This window comes from Eriocheir sinensis, chromosome 16, assembly GCF_024679095.1.
Source record: "Eriocheir sinensis breed Jianghai 21 chromosome 16, ASM2467909v1, whole genome shotgun sequence".
Classification (NCBI taxonomy): Eukaryota; Metazoa; Arthropoda; class Malacostraca; order Decapoda; family Varunidae; genus Eriocheir; species Eriocheir sinensis.
In genome coordinates, this window is record NC_066524.1 from 18,733,693 (window position 1) to 18,752,418 (window position 18,726).

General features: G+C 43.7%; 3 protein-coding genes across 4 annotated transcripts in view; 1 reads left to right on the top strand and 2 right to left on the bottom strand.

Moving 5' to 3' along the window:
• The window catches only part of LOC126999485 (alkaline phosphatase-like), a 59,590-nt gene extending 57,488 nt beyond the window's left edge, over window positions 1–2,102 (bottom strand). Inside the window, exon 1 of the mRNA XM_050862126.1 lies at window positions 1,953–2,102. The gene's annotated coding sequence lies outside the window, so the exon portion shown is untranslated. The remainder of the gene's footprint in view (window positions 1–1,952) is intronic.
• Window positions 2,103–2,951: 849 nt separating this feature from the next.
• Window positions 2,952–14,412, top strand: LOC126999488 (uncharacterized). 2 transcript variants are annotated; one of them, XM_050862133.1, is made up of 7 exons: window positions 2,952–3,059; window positions 3,975–4,189; window positions 6,300–9,760; window positions 10,851–11,095; window positions 11,209–11,273; window positions 11,681–11,886; window positions 12,223–14,412. In XM_050862133.1, exons 3-7 carry the CDS (start codon window positions 7,267–7,269, stop codon window positions 12,930–12,932), a joined length of 3,720 nt encoding a protein of 1,239 aa, XP_050718090.1. In that variant the 5' UTR covers window positions 2,952–3,059; window positions 3,975–4,189; window positions 6,300–7,266; the 3' UTR covers window positions 12,933–14,412. The 2 variants fall into 2 exon arrangements, with proteins under 2 accessions (XP_050718090.1, XP_050718089.1); XM_050862132.1 differs by lacking the exons at window positions 2,952–3,059; window positions 3,975–4,189 and adding exons at window positions 4,757–4,834; window positions 5,367–5,515.
• Window positions 14,413–16,559: 2,147 nt separating this feature from the next.
• LOC126999489 (28S ribosomal protein S18c, mitochondrial-like) lies at window positions 16,560–18,706 on the bottom strand. The gene is made up of 4 exons (XM_050862135.1): window positions 18,571–18,706; window positions 18,125–18,237; window positions 17,601–17,808; window positions 16,560–17,025 (listed from the first exon to the last, which is right to left on the bottom strand). Exons 1-4 carry the CDS (start codon window positions 18,647–18,649, stop codon window positions 16,934–16,936), a joined length of 492 nt encoding a protein of 163 aa, XP_050718092.1. The 5' UTR covers window positions 18,650–18,706; the 3' UTR covers window positions 16,560–16,933.
• Window positions 18,707–18,726: the final 20 nt, after the last annotated feature.

Sequence of the window (18,726 nt, forward strand, 5' to 3'; positions counted from 1 at the left end):
TGAAAGTAGAAACGTACATAAAAAAATGAAAAAAAAAACGCATTCCTACAGGTGTTTTTTTAAGGGAAAGAAAAGGAAAGAAAAAGAAAATGGAAATATGAGCGGTTCTTCAGATTTTCCGGAATATCGAAACCAGATGTTGAAAATAGAAACGTACATAAAAAGAAAAAAACGCATTCCTACAGGTGTTTTTTTTTAAGGGAAAGAAAAGGAAATAAAAAGAAAATGGATGAAGGAGATTTTGTTTTTATATATTTACCGGAATGCCGAAAAACTATAATGACCGTCAATAGAAAACGCATAACTACTCTGATGATGAATAGCTGACCAATGATTTAAGAAAATAATCTGATATTAAATTTTTTGGGGCAAGCTCATATTAGGTCAATACTTCAATTAGGTACCGAATGTGTAATGACCGTATGTGTACAATGACCGTCAATAGAAAATGAATAATTGACTGATGACGAAAGAAAATAGGCTGATATTGATTTTTTTTATGGTAATCTCATATGAGGTCAATACTTCCGATAGGTACCAAATGTGTTGGGGAAAAAAATAAAGTTCAATGTACTGATGTAGAAAGTTGATGAGCTCAGCCTACCACACAGCATTTGGGCAGCAGGGAGGTCACGTTAGGGTAGGTCAGGTTTGGTTCATGCAGATTATCTTCGTTCCCATCTTCCTTTTCCTTACTTATCTTCCTACACTCCTTCCTGTCTTCCTTCTTACCTTCATTCCCCTCTTCTTCCTTCTTCCTGCTTTCGAGACCACTAACAACATCAACTGTGGGAAAAGGTTATGGAAAGGATATATACCCATGCACATGATAGCTGGCAACTTAGACAGATATCATCAACCTGTGGCTATTTAGAGAGACTTTTGCGGCCCCTTAATCTTCGTAATAATGGGTCTTTGTATATATTGTCTTACTTTTGGAGTATATTTTTTGTTTTATGGGACTAAATATGTGCATTGCGGCTCCAACACTACTATTTCTACACAACAAAAAAAGAAAAGGCTCCTCTGTTATTATTAATGTGATTCATGTGAAGGAAGGGTTGAAGGACGCACACCAATGACACAATGAAATACCAATGATAAGGAAGCCCACAACACTTGAAAAAATAAAGGTTGGACTCTTTCACGCCATTGTCCCGTTTTCCTCTCGAGTTTAATATTATATATGTTGTTCGTATATCAGTAACATATCCTCCCCCTCCTGCTGCCCCGTTGTTGTCACCGGCGGCGGGGTAGGCTACGGTAATCTTCATATTCCCCATAAAATAATAAAAAGGAACCCCACAACACAACTAAACAAATACAAATGTTGGAATATACACTAAAAACACGGATAATACAACACACAACCACTCCGACAATGAACAACAGACCAATGACAACACAAAATTATAATAATGAACCCACAACACTTCCTAAACAAATAAATACAAAAAACAATGCTGAAAGAAACTCTAAAATCACCACGAGTAGAACACACAACAACTCCGACGATGAATAACAGATTGATTGATTGATAGCTTATCGTTGCAAGTAAACAACAAAGGAGAAGGGAGAAACATGCCATCCCAACCCCCAGGCAGGACAGAGCGTGATTATACAACTAAGGAAACATGTGAAAGCAGCACCAGGAAACTAAAAAGATACAATGACGAAACAGAATAATATGAAAGCCCACAGCAATGCAAAACAAAATGGAAAATACAACACACAGCACAATACCAAACAAATGCTTGAAGAAACACTGAAATCACCTCAAATACAACACTTACATGATGAAGGACCAGGATCGAGAACAGGGGAAACTTTGAAAGAAACGCAACAGAAAATTCCCAGTATTTCGTTTAGACTCTCAAAAAGTGGACCTTCCCTGATAAACCAATGCATCTCTCACTGAAAGGTAATAGTGTGTAAAATCTATCATTACTTACCTGCATGGCCAGTGAAGAGAGATGGCCAGGGTGACGGTTCCTCCTCATTCCGGCTTTGTTTTCCTTTTCTCGTCTTGGTCCTGATGAACAACTGTGGGCCACCTGTACAAGCACCTTAACCGCCTCCACTCACTTCCCGGGTCCACCTTCACCACCTCCACTCACTCCCCGGGTCCACCTCTACCGTCTCCACTCACTCCCCGGGTCCACCTTCACCACCTCCACTCACTCCCCGGGTCCACCTTCACTCATTTCCCGGGTCCACCTTCACCACCTCTACTCACTTCACGGGTCCACTTTTTCCACCTCCACTCACTCCACGGGTCCACCTTCACCACCTCCACTCACTTCCCGGCTCCACCTTCTCGTCAGCAATTCTTCCCTCGTCCCTTCAGCACCAAAACAAACACTACACTGAGATTTCTTGTTTGAAAATCCCGCCGTTTGTTTGCCTCCTGGTAGGTCAAATGAGCATCAACATGAACACCTCTATTTTATTTATTATAGTATCAAAAAATATTTACTTGACCTCAGAACACCTTTTTATATTCACATAGTTATTTGGTGATTAAGAAATACTAAATGAACGTAGGTAAACATATAAAAGGGATGAAAATAGCTGGGCATGGCGTATCTATAGCAATGAGAAACGTATAAAAAAATAATTACTGTCTCTTTAAACTTATCTTTCTATTATAAAAACTATTTGCTAGTGAAAACAACGCAATATATGTACTCTTATATATAAAAGGGGCCTAAATAGCAGGGCATAGCGTCCAACATTGCCAGATTGTCGTACTCAGCCGCTTATATTTCCCGACTTCCTACCCTAAAACTGTCTTCTGGGCCCCAATAACGAAACTCATTTATAGTTATCGTTAAAAGAGTTAAATCCTAATGTCTCTCGGCACCATAGCTATGCGTCAGAAACCGGTAAATACAATGCTCTGAGTACGATAACCTGGCAACGGTGATGGCGTCTCTGTTTCCATGGCAACGGAAAAGGTAAACAAGAGAGAGCGAGGCGGCTGCAAGGGTCACACTGGGATAATTCTCGTGTTATTTACTGTTATTTCCTCTTATTCCACGGCCAACTCATTCTGACAGGTGGGAATATATGCTTGAACGTTTAACCTCCTGAATTCTCTGACCAGCTGAGTAGATTTATATGATAGGTTCCCCTCTGCACAAAATACTACTGCTATGGATATATTTATAAGTTAACAAAGTCACTGTTCATGTTTACAGTTTTATTAAGAAGGTAATTAAATTTATGTACAACTCTAGAGTATAAGTTTTGCACATGTGTATAATTTTCACTGAGTTATTCTATGTATTTATTTTATAGGGATATAATTTTCACTGAATTATTCTATGTATTTATTTTATAGGGAGTTACTCTTTTACACTGTGACTTCGCCTTTAGGGTTGAGTTTGCCCTTCAGATTGTATTAATATCACAGACTGTCTTGTGTCATCCTGGGGAGTGTTCTATTTCCCTTATAGACTGTGAAATACAATCTTAATAATATATAACTTACAAATAAACAGTCAGTCCCTTACAATCCCTCAATTAATTTCCCTCTAATTCACTCCTAACTGATGTGTGTTCCTTTTTCTAGCTTTCATTCCCTGCTTTACTCAATCAAGCCTTTACAATCCCTCAATTAATTTACCTCTAATTCACTCCTAATTGATGTGTGTTCCTTTTTCTAGCTTTCATTCCCTGCTTCACTCAATCAATCAATCAATTCTTTGCAATCCCTCAATTAATTTACCTCTAATTCACTCCTAATTGATACTTGTCCCTTTATCTAGCTTTCATTCCCTGCTTCACACAATCAATCAATCAATCCTTTACAATCCCTCAATTAATTTCCCTCTAATTCACTCCTAATTGATGCTTGTCCCTTTTTCTAGCTTTCATTCCCTGCTTCACTCAATCAATCAATCAATCCTTTACAATCCCTCAATTAATTTACCTCTAATTCACTCCTAATTGATGTGTGTTCCTTTTTCTAGCTTTTATTCCCTGCTTCTCGTCCCGATGAACCACCGTGGGACAAGGATGCTGCTATGTGTCGGCCCTGAAGGCACAGGCAAGACGCTACTGCTGCGGAGGCTCGCCAACCTCACCAAGACCGACCTCAACCTCACCACCGTCCCCACTGTTGGCATGAACATCGCCACCATACCCCAAGGCCCGGAGCTGCCCCCCATTAGCATCAGGGAACTAGGTGAGGACTGGCGATGGAGTGGGTGTAAGACTAGAGGAAAAATTATACAGCACTGGGTGACATTTGAGACTTAATAGGTGAGAACTGGTGCTGGACTGGGTGTAAGACTAGAGGAAAAATGATACAGGACTGGTTGACATGAGGGACTGAATTAGGAGAGAACTGACACTTGACTGGAGGGAAAACTATGAAATAAAAATACAGAACTGGGTGATCATTATGACTAAACTAGGGAAGGACTGACACAGAACTGGAGGGAAAACTCTAGGAAAAATAACACAGGTCTTAGTGATGACTAGGACTGCATTGGTTGAGGACTTATATAGGACTGAGTAAAGAATAAGCTCATAAGATTTTAACCCTAATGATGCTTTTTTGCTTCATTTCTTTTAGTAGTCATATGTGTTTTTACAGCAATTAGTGATAAAGACTTATATCAAGATGGCATTAAGAAAACAAGTCCCAGTGATAATGATTCCAAATTCAGTAGGAGTTTAGATATTAATGTGATAAGGTGAGTTATCTTCATCTTGTGCAGAGATAAGATACTGCCACAAACGTTTACTGATTACTGGAGTTGGACCTCGGAGATTATATTGTTAGTCAGGAGAGTGTATATGGAGATGTGCCCTTGTGTGGGATGAGGTTAGGTTTGCAGGGCACTGGAAAGATTACTCTCTACAGCATCCTATATTGTTACTCATCCTCCTGTCGTGGATTTGTATTAACCCGGTAGCTGCGGGGATCATGTTTCTTAAAGGCCCCTCTTAGCGAGAATAATGAGAAAAAATCATCACTCACGCAAACCATTTCATAATATATATCAACGCATTTGTGATCAGTTTATGCATCATCTATTTTGGGGGGTTTATATCCTAGCAAAAATTTGGCCCGTCGCTGGTACACAATGAAGCCACAAATTTGGCCCATCGCTGCTACCGGGTTAATATTCAACGGCTAGAAAATGCATGAATGAAATTATTATTATTATTGTTCGAATTATCATTATTATTAAATGAGCATATACTGTAACTGCAGACTGATTGAAGAATTGGAATCTTGTGGCAGAGACTAAAGCACCACGTTTTATCTCCTTTTTTATAGATGCTCATTATTTTTCCCCTATTTTATGTTACCATTGTTGTTCTTGCCGCTAAAATTAAAGCACCTTCGTCAGGGGGCAGCATGGCACCCATCTGGCACAGTTACTTTGGTGGCGTGCGCAAGGTGATGTACGTCATCGATGCCGTGAACCTGACGCAGCTGGGCGAGGCCACTATGCTGTTCATGGACATGCTCTCCCACCCCAGGATGAGGGCGTCGCAGGTAAGGCCTCACCTGACATGCCGGGCAGCTCTTGTATTGTTTTCTTTGTTATTATTATTACTTTCTTAAACTACGTCCGTTACATGTGGCTTTTCTCTCACTTGCTTTTAGTCATTTTTTAACCTGGAAGCTGTCGGGATCATGTTTCTTAAAGGCGAGGAAAATGAGAAAAAATCATCACTCACGCAAGCCATTTCATAATATATATCAACGCATTTGTGATCAGTTTATGTATCATCTATTTTTTGGGGGGGTTTATATCATGGCAAAAATTTGGCCTGTCGCTGCTACACGGTAAAGCCACAATTTTGGCGCGTCGCTGCTACCGGGTAAGTTGCTTTTGTCACTGTAAAAAAGTAATCTGAGAGCTTCACTATCACTCGGAAACTTACTTAGGGTTGGTTTATGGGTTCACATGTAACTCTTCCCTCACCTGCCTGTATATTGAGGTTTGTGTGCTGTCATTTTTTTGGTTTGAGTATGTTTTATTTGATGCATGTCTTTTATTATTGTTGTTTCCTATGTTTAACCCGGTAGCAGCGACATGCCAAATTTGTGGCTTTACCGTGTACCAGCGACGGGCCAGATTTTTGCCATGATATAAATCCCCAAAATAGATGATGCATAAACTGATCACAAATGCGTTGGTATATATTATGAAATGGTTTGTGTGAGTGATGATTTTCTCTCATTATTCTCGCTTAGAGGGTATCCCCGCAGCTACCGGGTTAAATACTCCACTCTTATTCAGTTGGTCATTTTATTTGCTTTTCCTCTCTTTCAGTGCACCTTGTGAGTGTGGCTGTTCACTGCTTTCTGCACAAACACTGTACTGTAGTGAACTGATCAACAGACATGAACTAACCTCCAACCAGTTGTAGCAAACCAGCTTTATAAATGGACCAGTGAATTAAGTTGTGTTAGTGTCAAAGATTGTACCCCATGAACCTAGCATTGAAAGACTTCCCCTAATCACTGTGAGGAAAGATGAATGTGAAAGTCTTGTGGAGTGTTCAGGAATATCGTGCAAGGCTTGTCTTAGTGTGAGTAACAAGTCCCTGTAAGTTTGTGGTTTTTATGTTAATATACGTAAATATCTTGTGAGTGATCTGTGAGTGATTATAAAGTAATTCCAGTGTGCTCAAAGATTGCTAGTGGAAGGGTAATTTTCCACTGATAGATATGAGGAAATAAAAGTGAATAGAAGAAGAAAACAGTAATGAAAAATAATAATAATGATGAAAGAAGAAAATGATGATAGAGAGGAGGTTGTGAATTGTCGATCCGTGAAGTGAATCTTCCACAAAAGAACAAAATAATGCCACTGGAAGGAGAATATTCTACGGATACCTGAGAAAATAATAATAAGGAGGTTGTGAAGTGAATTATCCACCACACAACAAAATAACAATGGAAGGATAATTTTCTACTGATAGATATGACAAAATAAAAGTGAATAAAAGAAGAAAACAGTAATGAAAAATAACAATAACAGATGAAAGAAGAAAATAACGATAGAGAGGAGGTTGTAAATTGTCGATCCGTGAAAAGAACAAAATAATGTCACTGGAAGGAAAATATTCTACGGATACCTGAGAAAATAATAATAAGGAGGCTGTGAAGTGAATCGTCCACCACACAACAAAATAACAATGGAAGGATAATTTTCTGCACATATCGTGAGAAAATAACAGAGAGAAGAAGGCTGTAACTTGTTGATCTGTGAAGCAAGTCATCCACCACACAACAAAATGCCAGTGGGAGGCTTTTCTCGGCCCGTGGTGGTGCGGGAAAGCTCCGCCCGACACTGCTTCCTCTCCCTGCCTCGTACCCTGGCCAGCCTCGTCCTGCCTGTCCAGACCCCAACGTTTAGCCTCGTGGACACCAGTGGACGAAGGCTGCTACTGTCCTGGGCTGGGGAGGTTCACAACAGCTCCTCCGTTGATGTGGATGAGCTCGAGGAGGTGTACGTGGGGCGTGAGGTGCTACGAGGGAACGGCATGTGCGATGGGGACTCTGGGGTACTGACGCAGGTTCCAGTACCCCCCCAGTGTTCTACCGTGCGTGTGGGGGTCAGTACCTTAGACGAATGGGAGGTACTGGGGTTGAACGTTGAGTTAGCACAGTTGGCGTTCCTCAATCAAATCCGTGTGCTAGGCCTCGGTCAGTGTGTCCCGCTGTGGCTTGAAGGGGGAGCGTATGTCACCCTAAAGGTCACTGGTTTAGAGCCTCCTGTGCCGCACCTCACTCTCCACCCCATGAGTCAGGTGGAGGTGTTGCCGCCCTCCGAGGATGTGGAGTCGCCCTGCCACGCTGCGATCAACTTCTCCGCATCAGAGCCACAGAATGAGTCTTTGAAGGAGTGCCAGGCGGAGGAGGAGAATGAGGAACAAGAGGAGAAGGAGGGACAGGACGAGAGAGGGGATGCAAGGGATTTACTGACTCAGATATTCAAGTTCATGGTGAGGGAGTTGAAGGACAGGAGGGCCAGCCAGAGTGACTTCCCCACCAGAACGGACATACGCCTCGGTGCCAGAGTGGTTGGCGTGCCTGAGGAAGTGATGACCTCCCTCGAAAACCTCACACGACATCCCTCACTAGTCATCATAAACCAGGGTAGCGTCTCGTGCACTGCATATGGCGACAGAGTGAGTTTTGTCGCTGGTGTACGCGTTGTGAAGTCCCCGAAGGATCACGCAGAGGGACAGAGTGTGACTAGAGAAGAGAAGAATGTTAGTCCTGGTGAAAAGAAGCAGGAAAAGGCATCAAGTGAATCCGTGAGTAGCTTTGTGTGTACGGTTCTTGTCTGGGAAAATTATATAGCTGAAAAGAACATCGACAGAGAGAAAGTCAGTGAGATAAGTGAAGCTCTAAAGGGGAGGAACTGTATCATGCCAGGCGGACTAAGACGACTGATGAAGCTGGTCGACTACACCACCATTGAGCTTCACACGGCGGATGTCACCACGAAGACCATGCCAGTGTGTGTCGACGTGTTTGCCCTCACTGCCGGCACTCACTCGCTGACCCCGGAACTCATACAGAAGATCAAGACCACACTAAAAGACCTTACGGATGATGGGCCGGTCGTCATCAACAAGAACACACTGCTTGAGGTCAGAATGGATGACGGACACCTCGCAGATATCCTAGTGAGAACGAGGGATGGCGAGCCTCTCAACCTCACCAGAAAGTCCTGTGTCCTACTTGAAATCACAGCGCTGAAGGAACAACCCAGTATCCCACATATCCTCAGCTCACCGCAGGACCTCAAGACAAGTTCCCAGGCCAAGTATCCTTACATAGGGGACCAGGACGCCTTGAGGAAAGTAAAGGAACACATTCTCTTTGCCCTGGGTTCATGGACAAGCGCTGGCCCTCAGTTTGCTCTTCTTCAGGGTGGCAAAGGCTCAGGAAAGACTAGCTTGATGGAGTCCTTAATCGAGAGTCTTCAGGAACACCCACACCACATACACAGCAGCATGACGAGCCTTAAACTACTAAAGGGAAAGAAAGCGGAGACCATGGAGAAGAGATTACAATTGGTCTTCCGTGAGGCTATATTCCGGAGACCATCTGTTGTGTTCCTTGACGATCTTGATAGCCTAGTACCTGCTGCCTCGGAGGACCAGGAGGCGGGCCAGGTGCACAGTTACGCAATGCAGGTGGTGACGATGGTTAAGCTTATCCTCGACCAGCTGATGGAGTTCCTAGAGTCGCCCAGTCGTGAGGAGGTGCGATGTGGGGGGGTGGTTGTTGTGGCGTCGTGTCTCGGGCGGACTGGCATTCACTCCCTCCTGGTTAGTCCGCAAGGCTGCCACTACTTCCCCTGCACCTTCACCATCCCTCCTTTGGGGTCCGACGGCAGGGTATCCGCGTTTAATGCCATGGTGAATGCACACATCGCCAGGCACTTGGGGGTTGAAACTGCCACACAAACACACACACAAACACCAAACGGAACCATCACACAAGCACCAGGGGACAGTGATGGAGTCTCCCGCCACCTGGAGTTCGACGTCAAGTTACTTATTAAACGAACGGAAAGCTTCACACTGCCTGACCTGTACCACCTGGCCCTACGAACTTACCTGAAGGCCGCTGACAGGTGGAAGGCTAACGAGGGCGGCCCAGGTGGAGGTGGTGTGGAGAGGTCATCGGGTCAGGCTGTGTCCAGGGAGGTGAAGGTCGTGACTGGTGACCTGGAGGAGGCTTTGGAAGGATACACACCCTTGGCCCTGAGAGGTGAGGTATTGGATGGTCACTTGTTTTTGTCAATACTGAAATTGCCCAAAATGTGGATATAGACTGAAGGCCTTTAGTCACTTCTTGGTCCATTTCTTTATCATCTTATTTTGTTAGTGGACTTATATGTATCTTTTTTTACTTCATGAAATTGCATTCAAACTAAAAATCAGCATCTTCATTAATATTATTGCCCCATTGTTTTTTATTATTACAGAACAATACAGGCATACTAAGTCTTGAAATGATCAAGTTCAATACATATAAATAACACATAAATTTGATATACATATATATAAACAAAAAATATACATTAACCTGGTTGCTGCAGGGATCATGTTTCTTAAAGGCCCCTCTAAGTAAGAAAAATGAGAAAAAAATCATCACTCACACAGACCATTTCATAATATATATCAATGCATTTGTGATCAGTTTATGCATCATCTATTTTGGGGGGGTTATATCATGGCAAAATTTTGACCCGTCGCTGGTACACGGTAAAGCCACAAATTTGGCCCATCGCTGGTACACGGTAAAGCCACAAATTTGGCCCGTCGCTGGTACACGGTAAAGCCACAAATTTGGCCCATCGCTGGTACACGCTAAAGCCACAAATTTGGCCCATCGCTGGTACATGGTAAAGCCACAAATTTGGCCCATCACTGGTACACGGTAAAGCCACAAATTTGGCCCATCGCTGGTACACGGTAAAGCCACAAATTTTGCCCGTCGCTGGTTCACGGTAAAGCCACAAATTTGGCCCATCACTGGTACACGGTAAAGCCACAAATTTGGCCCATCACTGGTACACGGTAAAGCCACAAATTTGACCCGTCGCTGGTACACAGTAAAGCCACAAATTTGGCCCGTCGCTGGTACATGGTAAACCCACAAATTTGGCCCATCGCTTGTACACTGTAAAGCCACAAATTTGGCCCATCGCTGGTACACGGTAAAGCCACAAATTTGGCCCATCGCTGCTACCGGGTTAAAATCAAGCCAAACAGATAGATTTAAAATTATTTACAACCTTGATCGGCATAATTCAAACCCAAAATACCACAATAACAACAATCTTGCACCCACACAGGCCTGAGTCTATCGGAGAGCGGCAGCGGCGGCAGGGCAGGGCGGCAGGGGGTGGGCGGGCTGGCGGAGGCTCGGGCAGTGCTGGAGGAGACCTTAACCTGGCCAGCCGCACACCCCACCCTGTTCAGCAAGGTGCGTCTACGGCTGCGGTCGGGCGTGCTGCTCTATGGTCCCCCCGGCTCAGGCAAGACCCTTCTGGCGCACTCCATCACGGCAGACTGTCACCTCAACTTTATTGCCGTCAAGGTGGGTGTGCGGAATGATGATGTTTGTTTTTTGCTATTTCTGTGATTCTCTGTCTTTTTTTTCTTCTTTATGACCCTTCTCCTCTAAGCTCACCCTTCCTCGTACGCACACAGGGCCCAGAGTTGCTGTCTAAGTATATTGGGGCGAGTGAAGAGGCTGTCAGGGATGCTTTTGAGAGGTGAGGCGAGACACTTTATCACATTTGCGTTTACTGGAAATATTCCCCCATCGACTCTGTTTTCTTTATCTCTCCATGTAAACAATCCCCTCCAGAGCCTGTATTGTCTTTATTTCTCCATTTCTTTATAAAAACAATCCCCTCCAGAGCTTCAATTCTCTTTATCTCTCCATTTCATAATAAAAACAATCCCCTTCAGAGCTTCTATTCTCTTTATCTCTCCATTTCCTAATAAAAACAATCCCCTTCAGAGCCTGTATTGTCTTTATCTCTCCATTTCATAATAAAAACAATCCCCTTCAGAGCTTCAATTGTCTTTATCTCTCCATTTCCTAATAAAAACAATCCCCTGCAGAGCTTCTATTCCCTTTATTTCTCCATTTCCTAATAAAAACAATCCCCTTCAGAGCCTCAAGTGCCAAGCCGTGCGTCCTGTTCTTTGATGAGTTTGAGTCCATTGCTCCGAGACGCGGCCACGACAGCACCGGCGTGACGGACCGCGTGGTGAACCAGCTCCTGACACAGATGGACGGCGTGGAGGGTCTCTCGGGGGTGTACGTCCTGGCCGCCACCTCCAGGCCTGACCTCATTGACCCGGCGCTGCTCAGGCCAGGTCAGAAAGGGGTGGAGGGATGTTATTTTAAGGGGCAAGGAAGGAGAGAAAGATAGATAGAGGACACAGTAAAAAATTTAGGAAAGGAAGATGCTTGAGAGACAAAGAAATATAGCTTCCACAAAGAAATATAGAGGTTTGGAACAGACTGAGTGAGGATGTAGTATCGGCGAGGAGTGTGCAAAGCTTTATGGAAAAGTTGGGTAAATGTAGATATGGAGACGGGACCACACGAGCATAAATCCCAGGCCCTGTAAAACTCCAACTAGGTAAATACAACTAGGTAAATACACACACACAGGTCACTCTTCACACTCCTTCCCTTTCTCTCCACAGGGCGGCTGGACAAGTGTGTATTCTGCCCCATGCCGACACGCAGCGACCGGCAGGAGATCCTAGAAGTGCTTAGCCGAGACATGGAGCTCGGGGAGCCGATAGACTGGGCGGAGGTGGCAAGCCTGACTAACCACTTCACTGGCGCCGACCTCCAGGGCCTCCTCTCCTCAGCCCAAGTCCTAGTGGGTCAGGAGGCTCTTGGGGACAGTCTATACGAGGGTGTTATACCCAGCGAGGAGGCGAGGGATGAGTCTGACGCTGAGGGAGACTCGAATTACGATGAAAATGAGTTGATGGAGGCGGAGAGAGATTACAGTGTTCAGTGTAACGAGATGGCGTCTGCGGGGTCGGTGGAGTCTCTAGGAAGCTGTGAGGAGGTGGTGCTTGAGGAAAAAGGGCAGAAGGTCATGTATAAGGACCGAGGACCCTCCACAAGACCCAAATACAGCAAGAACACAGCGTCGAGTGATGTCGAAACCTCACCAAAGTCAAAGGTTAAGTCGAAACGGTCACCGCAGTCAGGTAGTCAGTCCGAGGTGCCGGATTTTAAGGTTTACAGAAGACATGTCCTTACGGCGCTGAGGGAGGTGAGGCCGTCTGTCACCCCCGCAGAGAGGCACAAATACGAACAGCTGTACAGGAGTTTCAGTAATGCCAGGGAAGGAAACTTTGGTCAGCCGTCACCAGGGAAGAGATCAACACTGGCCTGATTGTGTGAGAGAGGAGATCTTGACTAGCGTTCGGATGCTTTCGGCTGTCACAATAAATACTTGCCAAGGTCACAAAGGAGATTAGTTGGGTTCTTATGAGTTTTTTTATTTTTATAGTGCAGAAGCCTTGTCAAACTATCACTAGACTCATAAAACTACCCATGGAGATACCCAGAACTCTATGAAAGCCTTGTTAGTTGTAACTGTTAAGTCATGAAATGTTTAACTGCGGATTTCCTACAAGAAGACCTCACCAAGCCACAGGAATGGAACAAAAAGTGGCTGCTACAATTCAGTGAAGAAAAATATAAAGTCCTGCACCTTGGGAGGGGATATCCAGCACACTAGTACCACATGGGAAACACTCCACTATCCACCACAGAGGCAGAGAAAGACCTGGGAGTATATGTTTCCAGGCTACCAGTAAAGGCTAAATCCGTGCCAATCGCAGCGGACGGGTTGAGAACTTTCTAGTTTCTCTTATTTATGTGGTAGAGGAGACAAGAGATAAGTGAAAACTATGTATATATAAATGCCCATAGTATGATGTTCCCATTCTGAAAACTAAAAGTGATATGGTGATGTTTACAGCCTCAATATCATGCTAGCTATAACTTTATCATACCAAGAAAGGGAAAAAATTGTGATTTGTATAAAGTATATGTTTGTTGAATACTTGAAAGATTTAATCATTTTGTCCTTACTGAGATATATGCAATAGTTTAATGGGATATGCGGCTCCGTGGTCTAGTGGTCAGCATGCCTGGCTTCTACTCCACGGGCCCGGGTTCAAATCCCAGCCCGGGCAGTCGGCGTGCAGCTCACCCAGCTCATCCTCCCTTTCAGGCTGGTTGATAAATGGGTACCTGGGGAAACCTGGGGAAGGTAAACTATGGTAACCCAGATGTCACACTGGCCCTGTGTCCCGGGGTAATGGGCTCCCTCCTAGCACAGGCTCAAGGGCCAATGTCACGGAGATGAGCACCGAGGCCATGCACTGCTACAGCGTATGCCCCCAACTTTACCTTACTCTTTAACCCGGTAGCAGCGACGGGCCAAATTTGTGGCTTTACCGTGTAGCAGCGATGGGCCAGATTTGTGCCATGATATAACCCCCAAAAAACAGATGATTCATAAACTGATCACAAATGCGTTGATATATATTATGAAATGGTTTACGTGAGTGATGATTTTTCCTCATTTTTCTCGCTTAGAGGGACCTTTAAGAAACATGATCCCTGCAGCTACCGGGTTAATGGGATGTACATGTTCCACCATTGTTATTGTTTGTGGTTACAGACTCAGAGGTTGTCAGCTGCTCTATGTTTTTTTATGCACCTGCTTTGTGGCACTGTGTTCTCAAGCTTCATCTCACGTATCACAAGCTTATGCCTTGTCACTATGAAGCTCTGCACTTTACAGTTATTTTCGCTCAGTTAAACTAGTGTGGAATATTTGTTAGAATAAATATTTTAGGAGACGTTTGGTATTTTTGTCTCATAATTCAAGATTCTGGCTTTTTTTTATGTCTTCGCCGGCAGCGCCAGTAGCCATTCTTCAGGGGCCTGGTGGTCGGCCCAAGCTCGTCACGGCGCAGGCAACTTTTTTTTATAGTGGCGCTACTAAATGAATTAAACTAAATATATCTTAGCCGATGAACCAATTTTTTTTACAATAGGATAATTTTTTGCTAATTAACACACCAGTGGGCATTTAATTTTTACCTTAACTTCCTCCACATCACTAAATTCAGAAGCTTACAAAGGAAGTTAGATTAAATTATCCACTTACAGATTTAATATTACCATTTTCTCCTTGTATTTTGTTAGTAGTTTTTTTTCTTATTTCATTTTCTTCTATGTCATTAAGTTTGGCAATAAAAGAAAGCTATCTATTCTTTGTAAAGGACGGATGAACTGAGGAGGAAATTCATAGGCAAGGAACACCTCTCTGTAATACTAATGGTGATTTTTTGGGGGGTAATGTTATAACACTACTTTATTTTCTTCCTTGGAAATTAGGAAACAAGGAATGTCTCTCTACTGTACTAATAACAAACCAAACCTCACTTGTTTTTGCAATATATCAACTACTTTTTTCTCCCTTGCCCTTTCTTTTGTTCCTTGGAAATTAGTAAATAAGGAATGTCTCTCTACTGTACTAATAACAAACCAAACCTCACTTGTTTTTGTAATATATCAACTACATTTTTCTCCCTTGCCCTTTCTTTTCTTCCTCGGAAATTAGTAAATAAGGAATGTCTCTCTACTGTACTAATAAAACCAAACCTCACTTGTTTTTGTAATATCATATCTACTTTTTTCTCCCTTGCCCACTCCACTTGCATGTCACTCCTCAGTCTCACTCTCCCTTCCTTTCAGTCCTTGCTTCCCTTCCTTCTTTCCTTTCCACCTCCTTCCTTTCTTTCCCTTTCTAACTTTTTTTTTCGATGTTAATGGCCAGCACCCTCTCCCTTCCTTTCAGTCCTTGCTTCCCTGCGTTCTGTCCTTTCCGCCTCCCTTCCTCCTTTCTTTCCCTTTCTAACTTTTTTTATATTTCTTGCGATGTTCATGGCCAGCACCCTCTCCCCAGATTGCCATCGTGCTCAACAAGACTGACGGGGCCATGAGTCGGGGGATGCTGGAGATACTGGCCGTCATGCGCTTCGACGCGCTGCAGGAGAAGGTGCCGCAGAAGCTGAGCACCTTTGAAGTTAGTGCTCTGGCCGGCAAGGGACTGCGACCTCTGCTGAAGTGGATCACGGGAGAGAAGTAGCTGAAGGGTTTGTGTGTGTGTGTGTGTGTGTGTGTGTGTGTGTGTGTGTGTGTGTGTGTGTATTGTGGTGCCTTTATTTTTATATTTTCTTCATTATAAATATGGAATGGATCAGGTGGCAAGATGTAGCTAACAGATGTGGAGTAGAGGACCTGGAAACAGTGCTCAGAAGGGAAAGACTCCGATGGTTTGGACATGTAAAGAGAGCAGGGGAGGATACAGTGCTGGGAGTTTTGGAGAGATTGAGGGAAAAGGAAGGAGACCAGTTGCTAGACCTAGGAAAACGTGGAGGTGTATACAGGAAGACTTGGCATTGATGGGATTGGATGAGCGTCGGGCAGGAGACAGAGTAGAATGGAGGAGAAAGAGAGCAGGGGAGGATACAATGCTGGGAGTTTTGGAGAGATTGAGGGAAAAGGAAGGAGACCAATTGGTAGACCTAGGAAAACATGGAGAAGGTGTATATAGGAAGACTTAGCATTGATGGGATTGGATGAGCGTTGGGCAGGAGACAGAGTAGAATGGAGGAGAGCCATAAAGCGTCCCACCGCTCAGGAATAGTGAAGATGGATGGTAAACGAAATGATGATGATGATGATGATAAATATGGAATGGTTAGAATAGTAGGATAGTAATTCATGTAGTACAGAATAGTCAGTCATATAGTAATAGTAATTCATGTGATACTATTTTATTTTTTTCCTGGTTTTGTAAGTCAGTAAATGGTTATCTCTATCTCTCTTGTAGTGTCTAATTCTCCTTTTACATATTAAGACTTCACAACATAATCTGCAACGTCCAACATAACCAAACACTATAATGAGAAATGACGTGAACAAGTATACTCATGTCATAATAATTCAGCTTTATTTATAGAACAAAACTATCCACAAACGGACAATCTAATGCAAGATTTCTCGGCATACAAAAACTCCTCCTATGTACAGTGTGTGGGGAGCAGGAATAAAGAGATAACAGGTGACAGATAGGATGAAGTGAAGCTAGAGAAAGAAAGAAAGGAAAAGTTGGAAAGTTTCGTTTAGTCGGCGCAACATCTGTGGTCATACGCCGGAAATAAAGAAAGGATACTGGTAGGTTACAGGTATATATGGAAATGATAGTTAATAGGAAGCCGAAAGGAAGGATGAAGTGACGCTGGCGGGAGAAAGCATAGTGGGGGATGAGGGTATACAGAAAGAGGGGGTTGCGGCAGGGTACTTGAGGCGCTAGAAGTTGTGGGGCCTGATGGGGTTGTTGGGGTCGAAGAGCTTAGGGTCCTTCAGGAACTCCACACTCTTGAGCATCGTCGGCATGTAACCTGTGGGGGAAACGAAGACGGCGGTAGAGAAGGTTAGGTTGTCAGTATGTACAAATTTTTAGCTACTCATACCATGGGCAGTGTAAATCAGTAAAGAAAGACCTTCACCAGCGCTTTCTGCCCCTCTTACTTCTACTAATGATCCTCCTACTTAAATTTCATCACTTTTTCCATACGCTGTTTACTCTGGCTGTTGTTTTAGCTCCATTTCCTTTCACGCATTGGTAGTTAATCGTGGTATAAAGTAACAAAGAAAAACCTCCCCTCTTGAAGGTGTTTAACCCGGTAGCAGCGACGGGCCAAATTTGTGGCTTTACCGTGTAGCAGCGACAGGCCAAATTTTTGCCATGATATAAACCCCCAAAAACAGATGCTGCATAAACTGTTCACAAATGCGTTGATATATATTATGAAATGGTTTGCGTGAGTGATGATTTTTTCTCATTTTTCTCGCTTAGAGGGGCCTTTAAGAAACACGATCCCCGCAGCTACCGAGTTAAGTCATCGGCAGGAGGAAATAAACATACAGGATGACTCTGCAATGGTATAGATCAAAGTAGAGAGACCTCCCTCACCTGCACTCCTACTCTTATGCACCACGGCCTCCATCTGCTCCTGCCTCTTCCTGCAAAGGCGTGTGATGTTCCTGCCGTAGATCCTGCCGGTGTAGGGTGAGACGAACTGAGAGAGGAGGCGCGGGTTCTTGTAGTCCAGGCGAACGTCATATTTGCACAGGACACATTGGATCTTCTCTTTCTGGTAGGGGTTAGGGATGTCCACGGGCTGAGGAAGGAAAATGGAGGGTAACCGTGAAGACTCAAAAAGGGTAGACTGGAGTAGATTATTAATATCCTATGAGTCGGCAGTAGACCATAAAGTCCTTAAGTAAGATTACAAGACAATGGATGAAGGAGTAAGAGGAGGATATGTTAATACAAAGACCAACGCATGAACACAAAAAGAACAATAAATATACAACACTAATACAAAATTAATACAAGAACATAACACGAATACAACACAAACTGACCCTTCAACCCCTCCTACAAAACAGAGGTCACACACGGGGGTCAAGATGGGTAGGCCTACATGTCCTTACCATGTCATTCTGTATCAGCTCCTCCACCTTGCTCGGGTCAAAGGTCACGGTCTCTTTGGGAGGCTGTGACCCGTCCTGACCTCCACTGGTGCTGCAGGAGGCATGGCCGGTGTCTGAGAGAGAGAGAGAGAGAGAGAGAGAGGGGAGGATAAAATTAATGTAAGAGAGAGAGAGAGAGTGAGAGAAAGGGGAGGAGGATAAAATTATGAGAGAATTTCGATTTTAAACCCACATATATTATCAAACCCACTTAGACACCTGAAAACAATTAAAATATGGTCATAATCTTTAAATAATGACTTACAGGTAATAACAGATAGCCTTATATATGAATGGAGGAGAGGAGGGAAGACTGAGATGCTGTACGGCCCTTCCCTGTTATTTAAGTCACGAATTAACACTAGAACATTTATTTTTGTTACTAGAATGTTTAAATAATGGCTCACAGGTAACGCTAGACGGCCTCAAATATGCAGGAGCGAAGGATTTTATAGTGGAGAAAATTCGTCTGCTGTTCAACGCCATGATGTCAACAATAGGGTCATGTTCATGTCTATTTATCTCTATTATCAAGGAAATGAATAGGAATAATAGATAATAAA